At 41.0% G+C, this 19,336-nt stretch overlaps 1 protein-coding gene and 1 non-coding gene across 2 annotated transcripts in view; both read left to right on the top strand.

The window, feature by feature from the left end:
* The window catches only part of CBL (Cbl proto-oncogene), a 188,921-nt gene that overhangs the window by 159,915 nt on the left and 9,670 nt on the right, over window positions 1-19,336 (top strand). The window contains exons 10-12 of the mRNA XM_007936584.1: window positions 12,176-12,307; window positions 12,390-12,617; window positions 15,752-15,849. Of these exons, the coding sequence (XP_007934775.1) occupies window positions 12,176-12,307; window positions 12,390-12,617; window positions 15,752-15,849 (458 nt within the window). The remainder of the gene's footprint in view (window positions 1-12,175; window positions 12,308-12,389; window positions 12,618-15,751; window positions 15,850-19,336) is intronic.
* LOC122149628 lies at window positions 706-825 on the top strand. Its single transcript, XR_006163244.1, has one exon. It is a non-coding gene; the product is annotated as a small nucleolar RNA SNORA61 (small nucleolar RNA).

Raw genomic sequence — 19,336 nt, 5'->3', positions numbered from 1 at the left:
CTATTCCTGGGGATGGCGCAGGACCAGCTAGCATTTTGTTCTGTTGTACATGGGATCAGCATGAGTGGAGGGGCTGACCGAACTGTGGCCAACAACAGTAAATAAATGTGCACTGTAAAATTTCAAATAGAGGAAAAATAACTTCATGCATTAGATTATCATTTGGATTCCTGTAATTTAATTATTAATCTCTTCTTAATAGACATTCATATTGTTTCCAGGCTTTTTATACTTATATATTTACATATATACTTGCATATGTACTTGCATACTTTTGCAAGTCTATCTGTAGGATAAAAGGGTGTGTGAATTTGAACTGATAGAGGGGGGTAGGATTTAGGAGAAGGGTACCTAGGAACTTCAGTGACAATGGTATTTAATTTCTTAGCTAGATGGTAGGCATGTGGGTATTTTATTTGTTTTATTATTCTTTATGCCTTAGAGTTCATTTTATACTTTGTCTGAGTAGAATATTGGAGAGAGTTTGAACCTTTTTTTTTTAATATTAAGATTTGCCCCAAATTTTTTTCCTAAAATAACTGCCAAAAGTATATGAGAATATGAGAGTGCCTGTTTTTCCACATCCTGATAACAGTTGTTGGTTTTGCCGTTGTTTTGATTTGATTTGATTATAATAATAGTGCATCTATTTAAAAAAAAAAATCCAAGTAATCCATGCTTATGAATTTTAAGAAAGTATAATTAACCCTCTAGTTCCCTTTCCCATCGGATCTAAACACTGGTCTGGGTGGTCGTAAAAGGAGGAAAAGTAACATTGAAACTGACCTCAGTGCTTTTTAGCACATGGGCTAGCTTCAAGCAAGATGGAAATCACTGGATTTGTTTCCTCATCCCTAGGGATAATAATAGGCTAAAGTGGTTTCTGTGTGTGATTAAAGATCTGACATTGAGATTGACATACTGTGGGGAGAAAGATACTGAGCACTTCATTTTATATGGAAATAGCTCCACAAGCACAAGTGTTCAGCAGTGTATGCCTGGTACCTGGTATAGGTGACAAAAGGCTGCTATATGAAAAAAAAAATAGCCAATTGCCATTGCTATTGCCATCACTAGTAACTGATCTACTCCCTATAATTATAGGTTAAATGAAAGCCAACTCAATGACTTGGAGAGATGTTAAAAAACAAGTTAAATTTTCAGTAGCTTACTGATAATTTTTCTTTGTATTTCACACCATAAACATCTAAATTAAAGATAACGCTGTTGTACTTCTTGGGGAAAAAAATAATGAAAAGAATTGTTTCCAAAAGGTGGAAACAACCCATGCCAGTAAAGAAGTGCATGGATAAACAAGACATGGCATATACATACTGCAAAAACGGCAAGGAGGCCACATGTTCCGACCTCCTCTAATCTCACAAGAGGAAGACAGGATTACCAGCAGTAACCCAAGGCCTATTCCTACAAGGCCAGACATGCTGCCTCCCTCCAGCCCTTTCTCTAACCGTTCCTCCCAAAGCACCCACCACCTCTCCTCTGGGTTCGATAATTCACTGCAGTGGCCACACAGAACTCACGGATTATGGGGTTTATTAGGGAAGCACCACAGGCTACAATTCAAGTTCAGAAAAAATGCTCAGTCTCTCTCCCAGCCCACAGTCCCTCAGCCAACAGTCTCTCACAGTCTCTTTCCCAGCAGTGCTGGTCCCTCAGTGTCTCACTCAGCGATGCGTGTCTCTTGCGTCTCTTTCCCAGCAACACGTGTCTCTTTCCGGGGCGCGTGTCTCTTTCAGCAGCACATCTTCCTCAACCAGCAGTCAGTCCGAGTTCTGCCTCCAGGAGGCCTCCTTTTGAGCCTGGAAGAGTGGTCAAACTAGCCAATCACAGCATCAGAACTCTAAGCACGTGAGAGAGAGTGGGAACCTCCCAGAACATTGTATTGTGCCACGCCCAACAGAAATAACCCAGGTGGGTGACTTTAAAATCAGGATCTCCTCAGTTGCTAATAGCAATTCCCACCTTGGAGTTTACAAAGACTTATGGGTAGAAAAGCCACACTAAGTAATTTACTACACTGCACATACATACAGTGGAATATTATTCAGCCATAAGAAGGAATGAAGTTCTAATGCATGCCACAACGTGGAAGAACCTTGAAAGCATTATGCTAAGTGAAATGAGCCAGACATAAAAGTACAGATGTTATGTGATCCCACTTATATGAAATATCTAGAATAGACAAAATAGAGACACAAAATAGATTAGTGTCATAGAGACACAAAATAGATTAGAGGTTACCAGGAGCTGGTGAGAGGAGAAATGAGGAATTACTGCTCAGTGGTTACAGAGTTTCTGTTTGAGATGGTGAAAGGGTTTTGGAAGTCAGTAGTGGTGATAGTTGTACAACATTGTGAATGTAGTTAATGTCACTGACTTGTATACTTAAAAACTGTTAAAATAGTACATTTTGTTATACAGATTTTACCACAATAAGAACAAAAGGAATATACAGATATTTGAAATAGATCCATCAAACTTATAAGGATAGGAGACCCATCTCCATGGGAAAAAGTTGTAAGATTTAAAATAAAGTCTAATAACTACGTAATACTTGAGTGTGGGTCTATATTAAGGTGAGGGCCAGAGGTAGGCAGGCCTGGGGCTTGGGGGCTGCTTTTCACTTGAGCGCTTCTTTATTAAGTCTGGGGTCTGACGTAGGCAGGCCCAGGGCTTGGAGGCTGCTTTTCACTTGGGGGTGGCTCTATATTAAGGCTGAGGCCTGAGGTAAGTGGACCTGGGACTGGGGACTGCTTTTCCCTTGGGGACAGCTCTTAATTAAGGCAGGGTCCTGAGGTAGGTGGACCTGGAGCTTGGGGGCTGCTTTTTGCTTGGGGGTGGCTCTTTATTAAGGCCTGAAGTAGGCAGGCCTGGGGCTTGGGGGTGGCTCTATAAGGCTGGGCCCAAGGTAGGCGGGCCCAGGGATGGGGGCTGCTTTCAGCTTGGGTGTGGCTCTTTATCAAGGCCTGGGCCTGAGGTAGGCGGGCCTGGGGCTTGGAAGGTGCTTTTTGCTTGGGGAAAGGTTTCTTTTTAGGCCGGCCCGAGGTAGGCAGGCCAGGGCTCGTGGGCTGCTTTTCACTTGTGGGCAGCTCTACTTTAAGGCCATTGCCCGAGGTAGACAGATGCAGAGAGATTAGGAACAACTAAGCGTGACGAACTTGCCTGTCAGTTTGTCATCTTGTGGTGGCTTACATGTTGCTGTGAGACTGAAGGCTATACCACCATGTTGCAAAATGCCAGCAGGGTTGCCCATGGTGGACAGGTTTCAGTGGACCTTCCAGGCTAAGACAGACTCAGAAGAAGGAAGAAGCCATCCAAACAAACAATTGCCTAGTGAAAACCTTATGAATAGTAGTGAAACATTGTCTGATATATATTACCGGACAGCTTTTTGAATAGCCCAGAAACAATATCCGATACAGTGCTGGAAGATGAGCCTATCGGGTTGGAAGGCACTCAAAATTTGACTGAGGAGGAGCTAACTCCTCAGAGTAGAGATGACCTTAATGATATGGATAGAGTAAAGCTTTTGGGACCTCCATTGGCTGATGTGGCATGACTCAAAATGAGTAGAAACAGATGCAAACATCCATTAATAATTGAAAATGGAATGTAGGAAGTATGAATCTAGGAAAATTGGAAGTTGTCAAAAATTAAATGGAACACATAAAGATCAATATCCTAGGCATTAGTGAGCTGAAGTAGACTGGTTTTGGTCATTTTGAATCAGACAACTATATGATCTACTTTGCTGGGAATGACAAATTGAAGAGGAATGGTATGGCATTCATCATCACAAAGAGTGTTTCAAGATCTGTCCTGAAGTACAATGCTGTCAGTGATAGGATAATATCCATACGCCTACAAGGAAGACCAACTAATACTACTACTATTCAAATTTATGCACCAACCACCAAAGCCAAAGATGAGGAAATTAAAGATTTCTACCAACTTCTCAGTCTGAAATTGACCAGACATGCAATCAAGATATATTGATTATCACTGGTGACCGGAATGCAAAGAAGAGTTACCAGTTGTTGGAAAATATGGCCTTGGTGATAGAAAAAACACTGGAGATTGCATGATAGAATTTTGCAAGACCAAAGATTTACTCATTGCAAATACCTTTTTTCAACAACATAAGCAATTGAACACGTGGATTTCACCAGATGGAATACACAGGAATCAGACTACATCTCTGGCAGGAGGCAATGGAGAAGTTCAATATCTTCAGCCAAAACAAGGCCAGGAGCTGCTTGTGGAACAGACTATCAACTGCTCATATGCACGTTCAACTGAAATTGAAGATAATTAAAACAAGTCCATGAGAGCCAAAATATGACCTTGATAATATCCCTCCTGAGTTTAGAGACCATTTAAAGAATAGATTTGATGCATTGAACACCACTGACTGAAAACCAGAGGAATTGTAGGATGACATCAAGAACATCATCCATGAAGAAAGCAAGAGGTCATTAAAAAGACAAGAAAGGAAGAAGAGACCAAAACGGATGTCAGAAGACACTCTGAAACTTGCCCTTGAGCGGAGAGTAGCTGAAGCAAATGGAAGAAATGACAAGATGAAAGAGCTGAACAGAAGATTTCAAAGAGCAGCTCAAGCAGACAGAGCCAATTATGGTAACAAAATGTGCAAAGACCTGGAGTTAGAAAACCAAAAGGGAAGAACATACTCGGCATTTCTCAAGCTGAAAGAATTGAGGAAAAAATTTAAGCCTGGTGTAGCAATATTCAAAGATTCTATGGGCAAAATATTGAATGATGCAAGCAAGCATCAAGAGAAGATGGAAGGAGTACACAGAGTCACTGTACCAAAAAGAATTGGTAGATGATCATCCATTTCAGGAGGTGACGTATGATCAAGACACCAATGGTACTGAAGGAAAAAGTCGAAGCTGTACTGAGGAATTGGCAACAAAGGCTCCAGGAATTGATGGAATACCCATTGAGATGTTTCAACAAACAGATGCCACCCTGGAGGCACTCACTTGGTTATGCCAAGAGATTTGGAAAACAGCTATCTGGCCAACTGACTGGAAGAGATACATTTTTTTTTTCTTTTTATTGTGATTTGGGTGAAAATTTACAGAGCAAATACACTTTTCATACAGCAGTTCACATATACTTTGTCTCATGACATTGACCACAATTTACCACAATGCAACATCTCCCCTCTCACTTCCTCCCAATAGTTACCTCTTCCCTGTGTCCATCCCTCCATGCACTCCTGCCCCCTGAACTGTCTCCCTGTGCATAAGCAGCCCTTCTTTCTCCCATGCTTGTTCTCTCCAAGGAGTGTATCTACCTCAGGTAAATGTTCAATTCATATGCCTGTCTATTGTTTGGCTGGAAGCCACAGGCATACATTCAATCTGGAAGAGATATATATTTGTACCCATTCCAAAGAAAGTGATCCCGCAAAATGTGGAAATTATCAAACAATATCATTAATATCACATGCAAGTAAAATCTTACTGAAGACAATTCACAAACTGTTGCAGCAGTATATTGACAGAGAGCTTCCAGAAATGCAAGCTGGATTCAGAAGAGGACATGGAACAAGAGATATCATTGCTGATGTCCGATGGATCTTAGCTGAAAGCAAAGAATACCAGAAAGAGATCTACTTACGTTTTACTGACTATGGAAAGGCATTTGATTGTGTGGGTCATAACAAATTATGGATAACATTGAGAAGAATGGGAATTCCAGAACACTTGATTGTACTCATGAGGAACCTGTACATAAATCAGGAGGCTGTCATTTGAACAGAACAAGGGGATGATACTGCATGGTTCAAAATCAAGAAGGGAATGTGTCAAGGTTGTATCCTTTTACCATACTTATTCAGTTTATATGCTGAGCAGATAATCAGAGAAGGTGGATTATATGAAGAAGAACATGGCATCAGGATTGGAGGAAGACTCATTAACAACTTGTGATAGGCAGATGACACAATTTTGTTTGCTGAAAGTGAGGATGACTTGAAGCACTTACTGATGAAGATTAAGGACTGCATTCTGCAGTATGGGTTACACCTCAATATAAAGAAAACAAAAATCCTCAACTGATTCAATAAACAAGCTTCACAGTGGATAGAGAAAAGATTGAAATTGTCAAGGATTTCATGTTACTTGGTTCTACAATCAACACCGATGGCAGCATCAGTCAAGACAGTTGATGTATTGCATTGGGCAAATCTGCTGCAAAGGACTTCTTCTGAGTGATGAAGAGCAAAGATGTGTCCTTGAAGACTAAGGTGCACCTAACCCAAGCCATGGCATTTTCAATCACCTCTTAGGCATGTGAGAGCTGGACAATGAATAAGGAAGACTGAAGAAGAGCTGATGCTTTTGAGTTATGGTGTTGGAGAAGAATGCTAAGAGTACCATGGTCTGCTAAAAATACTAACAAATATGTACTGGAAGAAATGCAGCCAGAAAGCTCCTTGGAAGTGAGAATGGCCAGACTTCATCTCACCTACTTCGGTCATGTTGTCAGAAGGAACCATTCCCTGAAGAAGGATATCATGCTTGGTAAAATAGAGGGTCAACAAAGAAGGGAAAGGCCCTGAACTAGATGGATAGACACAGTGGCTGCAGCAATGGGCTCAGATATAACAAGGATCATGATGAGGCTGGCACAAGACCAGGCAGTGTTTAGTTCTGCTGTGCATAGGGTCGCTGTGAGTCAGAGATGACTTGATGGCACCTAACAACAACAACTACTATGCAATACTTAAGAAATTTTAAAAAAAGAATTGTGAAAAGGCTTCCAAAAATTTAAATCTCTGTCACCAACACCTTCCAACTCCTCTTTGTCCCTCATTTAGATTTTTCAGTTCTTAAGATTGTTTCTTCTGGTAGACCATGTGATCTTCAGCCAATATGACCATGAGACCAGGAGAACAGATGGTGCCCAGCTACCACTGTCAGCCACACAGAGGGGCATTGGTGCAGGAGATCCTGAATAGAGTGGGAGAGCAATATGGAATAAAACCCAAAATCATTAAAGAAAAAAAAGAGCAAGTTTTCTAGTTGATAGAGCCTGGTGAGACCCCTGAGACTATGGCTTCCAGCCAAATAATAAATAGGTATATGGACTGAACATTTATATCAAGTAGATACACTACTTGGAGCCTTCAGTCATGGGAGAACAGAAGGGCAGTGTTAGCACAGGGAGACAGCTTGAGGGGTGGGAGTGCATGGGAGGGAAGGACACAGGAACGAGGTAACTTTGGGGAAGAAGTGGGAAGAGAGCTGTTATACTGTAGGGAATTGCAGTCAGTGTCATGAGACAACAGGGGAATGAACTACTATATGGAAAATGAATTTGCTCTGTAAACTTCCATCCAAATCACAGTAAGAAAAAAAAATGTTTCTTACCTCCATGTTTCTCAACCATATACTTTCACTACTTTCTCGTAATTACTCAGTGTTAGGTATCTGTTGACTTTTGTTATTGTAGAAAAGGATTTGGATTGCTTATATTCTCCGTCCTTCCCATTCCATATGGATACTTCCACTGTAGTTTTTTGAAGGAATCCCTGGGTGGTGCAGTTAGCTTGTGGCTAACCAAAAAGTTAGAGGTTCAAGTTCACCCAGCTGCCTCCAAAGAAAGCCCTGGAGATCTACTTCCCCACATCAGCCATTGAGACCCTGTGGGGCCCAGTTCTGCTCTGACACACATGGGGTCATCATGAGTTGGAATCCACTTGATGGCAACTGGTTCTGGTTTATATAGTTTTTTCAAAAAGTTTTTTTTTTTTTTTTTTGCTAAATCAATATTTATGGTTTAAATCATTTTGTTCTCTTCTGAGCCAAGTAATATACTATAATTGTTTTTGCTTGCTTTTACAGCTTTTTGCTTTTCCTAGAATAATTCCTTTATTTTTACTTGCTTATTTTTCAGTTTGTTCCTATCACTGCTAGTCTTGCCATGCTCTCAAGCAGCCTCTCAATATAATTTTCTATGATGTAAAATATATTAAAGTATATGTTGTTGTTATGTGCCATGGAGTTGGACCCAACTCATAGTGACCCTCCTTGGGTTGCCGAGACAGTAACATTACGGAAGTAGATTGCCCAGCCTTCCTTCCGAGGAGTGGCTGGTGGGTTTGAACCGCCAGCTTTCTGGTTAGCGGTCATGTGCCTTAGGCACTACGCTACCAGAGCTCCCTTAACATATATACTATCTCTCAACTCTCATTGCCATCAAGTCGATGCCAACTCATAGCTTAATCTAAACCCATTGGGTTTCCAAGGTGGTAAATCTTTACAGAAGTAGATTACCCCATCCTCCTTCCCTGGTGCAACTGGTAGGTTTGAACTGCCAACCTTCTAGTTAGCAGGTGAATGCCTTAGGTACCATACCACCAGAGCTCCTTATATATACTATACCCAAAACAAAACCAAACTCACTGCTCTCTAGTCCATTCTGACTCATAGCTACCCCCTGTGGGTTTCAGAGTAGTAAATCTTCATGGAAGTAGATTGCCCAGTCTTCCTTCCGTGGAGTAGCTGGTAGATTTGAACTACCCACCTTCTGGTTAGCAGTCAAATAACTTAGGTACTTTGCCACCAGAGCTCTTTGTTCTGGTTACCTAGTGCCACTGACAAGAAATATACCACAAATGGGATGGCCTTAACAAACAGGAGTTTATTCTTACAATTTGGAGGCTTTAAGTCCAAGTTCAAAGTGCCAGGCTCTAGGGGCTGGGTGAAAGCCCCTCAACCTTGGGGTCCAGCTTTGCCTCCTGCTCCCGGCCCATTGGAGTTAGAGGCATTTCTTCACTCAGCTGCTGGCTGCTGAGGCTGAGAAGCCCCAAGGTTGACAAGTAAAAAGGCACAGGCCCAATGTTACCAAACCACACAGCAGGCCATTAACTTAAGTCCATTGTAAGTCCCAAGGTCAGCAGAGCATAGCAGGCTACTAATAATGACACATCTACGTGCAGGTTCCAAGCGTGCCCTAGGCTAGAGACCATTCCCAAAAGCTTCTCCTTATATACAGGAAGCAGACCACATCCCAAAGGCAACTTACGCAGCTGCTTGTGGTAGATCCCACCATGGAGTTGATGGCCAGTCTCCTCATGGGGATTAACTACCACCAGCTGCCCAGCCACTCAACAGGCCCAGCCAAGTTGACACACAAATCGAACTACCACACTCCTCTATATATGCTATGTTGTTATGTGCCGTCGAGTCAAACCCGACTCATAGTGACCCCTCCTTGGGTTTCCGAAGCAGTATCACTACGGAAGTAGGATTGCCCAACCTTCCTTCCGAGGAGTGGCTGGTGGGTTTGAACCGCCAGCCGTCTGGTTAGCAGGCAAGTGTCTTAGCCACTATGGTACCAGAGCTCCCATATATGCTATAGTATATTAATATATAGGAGTAATCCATGTTCCTGTGCCAGTGTTGACTCATTATTCTCTTAACTGTGCCCGTTACTCATTATCCTAAGATTACCTCTGCCATCATCATGGGACTTCATTGCCTCTCTCTTCTGTGTTGGATTGCCTATTAACTACTGTGTATTCCTCTCTCTTGCTTTAGTTTTTTTGTTTGTTAGGGGTTTCTAGGCCTTTATTGGTCTGAGTAGGCAATGAACCCTTTCAGTATGGATATTTATGTCTTTCAGGTCTTGAAAATGCTCTTGATAATTTTTTCTCCATTTCTAGAACTCTCCTTTATATTGATGGGGATTAAAAAAAAAAAAAAAAAAAAAGACACACTGCCATCGACTCAATTCCTGCTCATGGCAACCCCCATTGGATTTCCAAGGCTATAACTTTACAGAAGCAGACTGCCTCATCTTTGTTCTGTGGAACAACTGGTGGGTTCAAACCACCAGTTTTTTGGTTAGAAGCCAAATACCTTCACCACTACACCACCAGAGTTGCCTTATGTTGGGATAATAGGATATAAATTAACAAAGCAAAGGGACCTTGCAGGAGCAGGTATGGTGTTGAACCATGGACCAAGGATTAGCTCAACCCAGTGCACTGTAGGAATGAGACAGAGACAGGTAGTGGGAGCAATCAAAATATGCAGAAAGGGCCTACCAGGTAGGGCAGACAAGTTGGAAAAAAGCAAGTCTAAGTGTGGTAAGTAGAAGGAAAAGGAAAAATCAACAGGAGTGACTGGTGGACATTGATGATGAAGTGACTTAGCTTGATTAATAACTTTTGACTTCCTTTTAGCTGCACGTGCTGCATTGTCAGCTGACGCAAAGCTCATTTTCTTGACACATGAGTGAAAGCTACTAACAGTGATGAGGACTTGCTTTCTCAGTACTAATGACAGAACTAAGCGTAGGGTGGGATATTTTTGCTGTTATTTTACATAAGTGCTTGTGATACAGATTTGTCTACGTTCCATCAGTGTTGCTTCCTGTTGGGGAATACACATGCAAAGTAGCATTTTGTATGAATTACTATCTATCTCTTGACAGCTTTGAGAAGCTTACCAGCTATTTATCACCCTGCTGTAGACAGGGAAATGGAAATAATGTTGTTTCTTCTAATTTGGTACGTCATTTTTAGCAAACAAATGGACTGAAAATGTTAATTAATGAATTGAAATAACTTATTTCTTTGGGAGGATTCAAGATGTTTATACAGTGTATCGTTAGTCATCTTTCTCTTACAAATACCTCTTTTTTTTCTTTTTATCATAATAACCCACAGAGAATTTATCATCTTTGAACTCTTTCTTCATTCTGCCTTTTAAACATTGTTTTCCCTGATGATTTGTTGAGAGATTAATGTCTGCCCCTTCTTTTTATATAGGTTCCAGTTTTTAGTCTTCAAGATTTTCTTCTTCCTCTGCAGATGAGGAGGTGGAAAACTGTGGTGATTTTTTAAATTGTAAGCTAGAAAACTTTGTAGCACAGCAGTAACTGGAAGAAAATCTTAGAGCTATTTCTAAATACAGTTTCCCACAGTTTACCATCTGCTTGGTATTTCTGTGACTGAGAGTGCCCTCTTATGGTGACACAGAAATAATTCAGGAAGTGCTAGAAGCTCTGGAAGGTTCTGAGTTTTTAAAGAGGGGTTTGTGTGACCAAGCCTAAGTGTAGCCCATTGATAGTTAACATTCAATGTTTATATAGTATTTGCTACCTACAACTTTAGGAGAAAGTGAGGGTGTCACACCTCCTATATTAGTTTTCTTAGGCTGCTGTGATGAACTAGACAGCTTAAGACAGCAGAAACTTATTCTATTACAGTTCTAGAGGCTGTTGTTGTTAGGTGCCATCTGGTCAGTTTCAACTCACAGCGACCTCGTGTACAACAGAGCGAAACACTGCCCGGTCCTGTGCCATCGTCACAGTCATTGCTGTGCTTGAGCCCATTGTTGCAGCCACTGTGTCAACCCATCTTGTTGAGCGTCTTCCTCTTTTTCACGGATTGCAGAAGAATTGACGCATTTGAATTGTGGTGTTGGTGAAGAATATTGAATGTACCATAGACTGCTAGAAGAATGAACAACTGTCTTGGAAGAAGTACAGCCAGAATGCTCCTTAGAGGCGAGGACGATGAAACTTAGCGTCTTTGTGCTTTGGAGGTGTAGATAGTTCTGGAGGCTAGAAATATGAAATCAAGGTATCAACAGGGCCATTCTCCCATCGAAGGCACTAGAGGAGGCTGGCTATTTCCTTGTTTCTTTTTGCTTCTAATGGTTACATCTGCCTCCATCTTCATATGACCATCTTCCTCCAGTATATGTCTGTCACATTTCCTCTTACAAGGATACCAGTCACACTGTATTTAGAATCCACTCTAATTCAGTATAATCGCATCTTAACTTGATTATATCTGCAAAAGATCTGTTTCCAAATAAACTCACACTAGGAGCTCTGGTAGCGTAGTGCCTAAGGCACTTGACTGCTAACCAGAAGGCTGGCGGTTCAAACCCGCCAGCCACTCCTCGGAAGGAAGGTTGGACAATCTGCTTCCGTAGTGATACTGCCTCCGAAAACCAAGGAGGGGTTGCTTTGAGTTGGGTCTGACTTGACAGCACATAACAACAACAACAACTGAGGTTCTAGCTGGATATGGATCTTTGGGGAACACTAGTCAACCTAGCACACCAAATAAGAATAGTCTACTAGGAAATTTTATTTATTCTAGGTGGAACGACCTCCTTCTCCATTCTCCATGGCCCCACAAGCTTCCCTTCCTCCAGTGCCACCACGACTAGATCTTCTGCAACAGCGAGTGTCTGTTCCTTCAAGTGCTTCTGGTCCTGGAACTACTTCAAAGGTAAAGCATTATCCATTTCTGCAGTCTTGATTCTTTGTTGTGGATTAGTAGATTTTAATTTGCTTCCATTATGCTTCCACAGGCTGCATCTGGCTCCCTTCATAAGGACAAACCATTACCAATACCTCCCACACTTCGAGATCTTCCACCACCGCCCCCTCCAGATCGGCCATATTCCGTTGGAGCAGAAACCCGGCCTCAGAGACGCCCTCTGCCTTGTACACCAGGCGATTGTCCGTCCAGGGATAAACTACCCCCTGTCCCCTCTAGCCGCCTTGGGGAATCATGGTTGCCCCGGCCAATCCCCAAAGTACCAGTAGCTTCCCCAAGCCCTGGTGACCCCTGGACAGGAAGAGAATTAACCAACCGGCACTCACTTCCCTTTTCATTGCCCTCACAATTGGAAACCAGACCAGATGTGTCTAGACTTGGAAGCACATTCAGTCTGGATACCTCCATGGTGAGTCCTGATTTTGAAATTATTTGTCCTATTAATAAGTATCTGTGGGGTAGCATTTAATGGACCAAGGTTTTATGATAGATTTTGTACAGAATCTATAGATAAAACAATATAATCCATATCCTCAAGAAGTATATATGCTAATAGAGCAGATGAAGCATGTTTATATATTATAATATATATCTTTTATGTATAAATAAATGGCATGAGTAGTATAAATAGCAAATAATTAAATTTTAGAGGAAGGAAAGGTTATTTATCTTCAGATGGATCAGTCAGGGTTCATGGAAAGATGTCATCTGAAGTACTTTAAAAAAATGAATACAGTTTTATAAGGCATTTGCTAATCATGAGGCTGGCAATTCAAACCCACCAGCCACTCCTTGAAAGCAAGATTGGGCAATCTACTTCCGTAGTGATACTACCTCGGAAACCCAAGGAGGGGTTGCTATGAGTCAGATTTGACTCGATGGCAGTGAGTTTGGTTTTTGGTTTATTTATTTTTTAAAAAAGAGCTACAGTGGCAAAGATGTTTAAGGTGTATTGTGAAATGATTATACTCCTTAGTTGGGATAGAGCAGAAATTTTGTGTATCAAAGTAGGAGAAAGGACTGAAAAGGAAGCTTAACATTAAATTAGAAGGGCTTAATACCCCTTCCCAAAGAATTTGAATTTATTTGATAGGAAATGAGGAGCAGTTGAAGGTTTTGAATTTTGAATGACATGACCAAAATTATGCTTTAAAGAGATTAATCTAGTAGCAGTATGCAGGAAAGAGTCCCCAGATATATCAGACAGTTAAACATTCAACTACTAGCTGAAAGGTTGGTGGTTCTAACCCATGCAGAGATGCCTTGGAAGACAGGCCTGGTGATCTGCTTCCAAAAAGTCACAGCCTTGAAAACCCTATGGTGAAGTTCAGCTCTGAGCCACGGGGTCACCATAAGTCTGAATCAACTCAGCAACAATTAACAATAACAAAGCATACAGGATAGACCTCGGCCTATATGGCCATGAGACCAGAAGAACTGGATGATACCTGGCTACTACAGTCAACCACTTGGAGGGGAATTAGTGCAGGAGATCCTGGATAGAATAGGAGAACAATGTGAAACAAAACTCAGTCATTTGAGAGAGAGAGACCAAATTTTGCTGGTCTGATAGAGCCTGGTGAGACCCCTGAGACTAGGCCTCTCGTTCCCCTTCAGGTCTGGAATTGAACTCACTCCCCTGGGTTCCAGCCAAACAATAGACAGGCTTTTGGGGTGAACGTTTACATCGTGTAGATACATTCCTTGGAGCAGTCAGTCGTGGGAGAACAGAAAGGCAGTGTTTGCATAGGGAGACCTTGGGGGGCAGGAGTGCATGGGGGGGAAGGACACAGGGAAGAGGTAACTATGGGGAGGAAGTGGAAAAAGAGCTATTACATTGTGGGGAATTACAGTCAATGTCACAAGACAAAATGTGAATGAACTGCTGTATGGAAAATGAATTTGCTCTGTAAACTTTCACCCAAATCACAATAAAAATTTGAAGGAAAAAAAAAAAAAAGCATGCAGGATAGATTGAAAGGGAATAGATTGAAAAAAGGTTAATGGTCCATTGTTTAAGTATGAGATGAGGGGCTGAGAACTGGTTCATTTATGCACACAACAAAAAACCTTGGCCTCACAGAGTTTACATTCTAGGTTGGGGGAAGATGGAAAATAATAGTGTGTAGGACAATGATAAATTCTGTGGAGAAAAATAAAGGAGGTATAGGGTGAGCTGGAGTGGGGGTGGAAGGTACATGGACGGATGGGGTACAATTCTGAGCAAAGACCTGAAGCAGTAGGGAGAGAGCCATGCTGGTTCTGGGAGAAGAACAATCCAAAATGAAGGTGAGCAAGTGAGTTTGGGAGAGTCTATTTAAGGCACTTGACTGCTAACCAGAAGGCAAGTGGTTCAAACCCACCAGCCACTCCTCAGAAGGAAGATTGGGCAATCTACTTCTGTAGTAATACCACCTGGGAAACCCAAGGAGGGGTCACTATGAGTCAAAGCCAACTAGACAGCAGTGAGTTTGTTTTTTTTTATTTAATGAATAACAAAAGGGTTTAGTTTAGCTGGTGCTTATGGCAAAAGGGAAAGTATTATCTTACTGTCTGTTAGTGGAAGTGGACAGCCAGATTAGGTAGAGCCTTTAGAGAGCGTGAAAGAAGGACCTAAGAAGATCTGAAAGCAGTCAGTGGGTGAGGGGGGGAAAAGGATGAGAAATTACCAAGAACCATTTGACTGCTAACCACAAGGCTGGTGTTTCAACCCACCAGCCACTCCTCAGAAGATTGGGCAGTCTAGTTCTGTAGAGATACTGCCTTAGGAACCTAGGGAGGGGTTGCTATGAGTTGGAACCGACTGGATGGCAGTGAGTTTTTTTTATTTTAACTAAGGACATTTTGAATTTGAGGTAAAATTGGGATATTGAAGGAAGAATCGGCCAGGAGGTAGTTGGAAATCTAAGAAACAGACGGGACTGGAGGGGTGAAATTGAGGACTCTTGTGGTCTTTAAATGAACTACAAATTTCTTGGTTGCAAGGAAAGTGAGAAGGTAACATTTAAGTGGCATCTATGTGATAAGCAGTCTAGTCAGAGTGGGTTAGGTTTGACTTTCTGGTTCCATCAGTCTAGGGTTTGGATATATTCTTTAAGCTAGAAATGGTGTTTATGTAAAGAGCCAGTTTACTCAAATCTTTCTAGAATCAAAAAGCAAGTAAACAGTCATTTCCCCAGCTCTTTTTAGATCTCTGTCTCCCTGACCCTTACATTTGAACTTTTTTCAGAGCCTGAAGACAATGGTGTTCTGTCAGTTACAATATTCTAGACATGACATTGAGAGTAAGGTCTGGTCTATATTGTTGTTCTTGTTATTCTGAATAGGTTAAATAAGTAAGGGAGAAACTTAGCTGTAAGGAGATTCTTTTTCAACACTTTGTTTTCTCTCCAGAATATGAATAGCAGCAGCCCATTAGTAGGTGCAGAGTGTGAGCACCCCAAAATCAAACCTTCCTCATCTGCCAATGCCATTTATTCTCTTGCATCCAGGTAAGTTCACAAAAAGCTGTATTTCATATAATGGAGTTGGTGCTTTCAAACAGCTTATTTGTAGAAAATTGAGAAAACACACAGGAATATAAAAAGACATTGGAAATTGACCTGTATTCGTACCATGTAGAAATTACCTATCATGTTTTATGTTTTAAGATATTTCCTTTCATTTTATTTTCTTTGTACATGTATATAGATGAGTCTTGCTGTAGTGCTTGTCAGTTTCAGTACTCTGTTTAAAGAAGCAGTTTTGGGTTTTTTTTTTTTAATTCTTAATGGACATATGCTTTTTATTTCATTAATTTTTCTGCTCTTAATTTTATTCTTCCAACTTTCTTTAGGTTTAATTTGTTACTCTTTCTAGTTTCATGAGATAGATGCTTTAGCTACATTCACAAATTTTGATTTATATTTGTTATCAGTTAAAAAATAGGCTATTTTCTATTTGTGATTTCTTTTGTACATCATGAGTTATTTATGTGTTGTTTGATATTCAAGCATTTGTAGATTTTCTCGTTATCCTTTTGTCCCTACTTCCCAGCTTCATCCCAGTATGGTCAGAAACCATGCTCTCTCCTGTTGACATTTGTCAAGACCTTCTTAATGGACTAGTTTATGGTATAATTCAATCTCCTGTACCATATTTGTTTCATAAGAATGTATATTCTGCAGTTGCTGGGTATGGTATTCTGTATGTGTCAATGTTCTGGTTACCTAGTGCCACTCTGACAAGAATGTATCACAAATGGGATGACCTTAACAAACAGGACTTTATTCTTACAATTTAGAAAGTCCAGGTTCAAAGTGCCAGGCTCTGGGGGCTGGGTGAAAGCCCCTCGACCTTGGGCTTCAGCTCTGCCTCTTGCTCCTGGCCCACTAAAGCTAGAGGCATCTCTTCACTCAGGCAGCTAGTGGCTGCTGAGGCTGACAAGCCCAAGGTTGACAAATAAAATGGCACAGTCCCTATGTTATCAAACCATACAGCAGGCCATTAATTCAAGTCCATTGTAAGTCCCAAGACTGGCAGAGCATGGCAGGCTGCTGAACGATGACACAGCTACATGCAGGGTCCAAGCATGCCATATACTAGAGACCATTCTCCAAGGCTTCTGCTTATATACAGGAAGCAGACCACAGTCCCTAAGGCAGCTACTCAGCTGCTCACAGTAGATTTCACCATGGAGTTGATTACCAGTCTCATCATGGGGATTACTGCATCCAGCTGCCCAACCATTCAACCAGGCCCAGCCAAGTTGGCACACAAATTGAACTACCACAGTCAAGGAAATCATGTTTGTTATGTTCAACGCTTCTACCTACCTACTGATTTTTTTTATCTACTTCTCCTATTCAGTTATTAAGAAGAATGTGTCAAGTTTTCCCCCTATAATTGTGGGTTTCTTTTAGTTCTGTCCCTTTATATTGTGGAAGGAAGGTTGGGCAATCTACTTCCATAGCGATACAGCGTTGGAAACCCAAGGAGGAGTTGCTATGAGTCGGGGCCAACTCAACAGCACCTAACAACAACTTTTGTATTGTGTGTGTGTGTGTGTGTGTGTGTGTATGTTGTTGTTACATGCCATCAAGTCAGACCCGACTCATAGCAACCCCTCCTTGGGTTTCCAAGGCAGTATCACTATGGAAGTAGATTGCCCTATCTTCCTTCCGAGGAGTGGCTGGTGGGTTTGAACCACCAGCCTTCTGGTTAGCAGTCAAGTGCCTTAGGCAGTACACTACTAGAGCTGCTGTATATATAATAGCCTATATAATTAAGGTACATAGAAATTTAGATTTATTGACACTAAATGGTAAGCATTTAAAATGTGTCTGTTTTAAGTAGCATATTACTTGTTCTATTTTTCCTTAAATCCAGTCTGAATTCTTTAAAGAACTATTTTTTAGACATTTTACTGCTTCTGTTATTCTTTCAGTAATCACCCTAGAGATTCTAGCATGCATCCTTAACTTTTCAGAGTCTGCCTTAAATCACTGGTAGTATTTAAAATACCAGAATCAGGCACTGTTTCATTGTATCGTACATAAGGTCGCTATGAGTTTAAACCAACTTGACTACACCTAACCACAACAACATATGATAACTCTATCTTTCCACTTTAGCAAAATGGCCAAAATACCTCCTCAGCTCTTTCATTGCTAGTTTCTGCTTGGTCTCTCAAAGTCTAGCCCCATTGCATACACAGCTTAGGAATTAGCGATACCTTCAGAGGAAATTGCAGATAGAATTTCAGGCTCAGTTCTCTGCTATCCCCTCCAACATTTGTGGCTTCTCACTTCTTGGCCATCATGGTACTGCCAAATTCCAGTCTCTCCCCAGCGCATTAATACTGCCTCCAAGCCCGGAAACCCAAGGAGGGGTTGCTATGAGTCGGGTCCGACTCTACGGCACATAACAACAACAACAATATGAGTTTTACTTGAAACATAGGTAAACATGGGTATTTCCCTTCTTTCTCTAATCTTTTAAATTCTGGCTGCCTGGTTATTCTCCAGTCCCTGTTTTATCCAGCTTTTGTAGTTCTAGGCAGAAGGTTAAGTGATGCCATGGCTGTAAACATGTATAAGACATATATGTTTGTAGATCACAAAATGTTTTTAATGAAATTGAGTCGTATGTATAATATTATATCCGTTTTTCAATTTAGCATTATGTCCCTTTCTCTTAAAAAGTTTTTCACAAATCTTTATTGTAATAATTTATATGATATAATGTGGCTTATAACATTATATAAGGAAGAACACATTCAGCATTACTCAAGCTGAAAGAACTGAAGAAAAAAATTGAAGCCTCTAGTTGCAACATTGAGGGATTCTACAGGCAAAATATTGAAGAGTATGGAAAGCATCAAAAGAAGATGGAAGGATTACACAGAGTCACTGTACCAAAAAGAATTGGTCGACGTTCAGCCATTTCAGGGGGTAGCGTTTGATCAAGAAACAGTGGTATTAAAGGAAGAAGTTCAAGATGCACTGAAGGAATTAGTGATAAATAAAGCTCCAGGAATTGATGGGATACCCATTGAGATGTTTCAACAAACAGATGCAGCACTGGAACTGTTTCTTCAGTCATTTATACTAAGAAATTTAGAAGACAGCTACCTGGCCAACTTACTAAAAGAGATGCATAATTTGTGCCCATTCTAAAAAAAGGTGATCCCTTTCAATGAAAGATAGAACAACTGGAAAGAAACTCAACAAAGATGCAGAAGAACTAAACAATACAATCCACCAACATGACCTTATAGACATCTACAGAGCATTTCACCCAACAACAACACAATATACATTCTTTTCCACTGCACATGGAACATTTTCCATGATAGACCTATGTTAGGCCATAAAGCAAGCCTTAATAAATTTAAAAACATTGACATACTGCAAGGCATCTTCTCAGATCATAATGCTATCAAATTAGAAATCAACAATAGGAAGATCAACGGAAAAAGAGTAAACACATGGAAACTGA

The sequence above is a fragment of the Orycteropus afer genome, unplaced genomic scaffold, assembly GCF_000298275.1.
Source record: "Orycteropus afer afer isolate SDZICR_OR568_19922 unplaced genomic scaffold, OryAfe1.0 scaffold00036, whole genome shotgun sequence".
NCBI lineage: Eukaryota > Metazoa > Chordata > Mammalia > Tubulidentata > Orycteropodidae > Orycteropus > Orycteropus afer.
Note: the sequence above shows the minus strand (reverse complement) of the source record. Positions and strands in the feature narration are given on the sequence as shown.